The sequence below is a fragment of the Marmota monax genome, unplaced genomic scaffold (assembly GCF_021218885.2).
Source record: "Marmota monax isolate L192 unplaced genomic scaffold, Marmota_monax_Labrador192_F-V1.1 WCK01_AAM20220418_F8-fsc00409, whole genome shotgun sequence".
Lineage (NCBI taxonomy): Eukaryota > Metazoa > Chordata > Mammalia > Rodentia > Sciuridae > Marmota > Marmota monax.
Genome location: NW_026693620.1, coordinates 560451 through 561763, shown reverse-complemented (window position 1 = coordinate 561763; position 1313 = coordinate 560451). Strand labels below are relative to the sequence as shown.

General features: G+C 39.8%; 1 protein-coding gene across 1 annotated transcript; it reads left to right on the top strand.

The window, feature by feature from the left end:
* Positions 1-936, top strand: LOC124103182 (olfactory receptor 8G50-like). The gene has a single exon (XM_046459695.1). The coding sequence runs from the start codon at positions 4-6 to the stop codon at positions 934-936; it is 933 nt and encodes a 310-aa protein (XP_046315651.1). The 5' UTR covers positions 1-3.
* The last annotated feature ends 377 nt before the right edge of the window (positions 937-1313 follow it).

The window sequence follows — 1313 nt, the reverse complement described above, 5'->3', positions numbered from 1 at the left end:
AAAATGGCAGAAGGAAATTATTCTGTAGTAACTGAGTTCATCCTGGCTGGATTAACAGACAAACCAGAGCTCCAGGTGCCCCTCTTCCTCCTCTTTCTAGGAGTCTATGTGCTCACAGTGGTGGGGAACCTGGGCATGATCACACTGATTGGGCTCAGCTCTCACCTGCACACCCCCATGTATTATCTCCTCAGCAGTCTCTCCTTCATTGATCTCTCTCAATCCACTGTGATTGTCCCCAAAATGCTGGTCAATTTTGTGATGGAGAAAAACACCATCTCCTACCCTGAATGCATGTCTCAATTCTACTTTTTTATTTTTTTTGCAATTGCAGAGTGTCACATGTTGTCAGCAATGGCATATGACCGCTATGTTGCCATCTGTAACCCCTTGCTTTACAATATTACCATGTCTAATCAAGTCTGTTTATGGTTGGTATTTGGGGTATATAGCATGAGCTTGATTGGTTCCATAGCTCTCACAGCATGCATGCTAAGAGTGCTTTTCTGTAAGGATAATATAATAAACCATTACTTTTGTGATTTTTTTCCTCTACTAGAGATCTCTTGCTCCAGTACATTTATAAATGTGGTAGTAGGTATGTCCTCAAGTGCATTTAATATCATTTTTCCCAGCCTGTCCATCCTTAGCTCCTACATCTTCATCGTAGCCAGCATCCTGCACATTCGCTCCACTGAGGGCAGGTACAAAGCCTTCAGCACATGTAGCTCCCACGTCTCAGCTGTTGCTCTCTTCTTTGGTTCTCTAGCATTCATGTACCTGCAGCCATCATCAGTCAGCTCCATGGAGCAAGGGAAAGTGTCCTCTGTGATTTACACTATTATTGTTCCCATGCTAAACCCTCTGATCTACAGCCTGAGGAATAAGGATGTCAAAGTGGCCCTAAGTAAACTCCTTGGAAATAAAAGTTTCTGAAAAATTTATAATTTGTACAGATTTATTAAGGAAATAATTCTATAATGATGGATTTCCTGAAGGCATGAGATTGTTTGCTTGAACTTGATTATTTATAAGAAAGGATCCAAGGATAGGACTGGATTCACAGCATCAGACACATTGAAGACAGCACCCCACTGGGAAACCCCAGAATCCATTTATACTGCATAACCTGTAGAACCTCCAAATATTTGAAGAAGTTCTTTGAAGTCCTCAAAATATTGCTCATATTTTATGTTTGGAGCATGAGTCTTTTCAGGCACAATTCATTTATATTAAATCAGGAAATAAATACATATGATTATTATTCTTTGTTATTATCAATATTTTATGAACCTGGCCTTCTTAAGTAAGTG

What these genes read in the sequence shown, in the direction of transcription:
- LOC124103182 (XM_046459695.1), top strand. Translation starts at nt 4, where the DNA reads ATGGCAGAAGGAAATTATTCTGTAGTAACTGAGTTCATCCTGGCTGGA.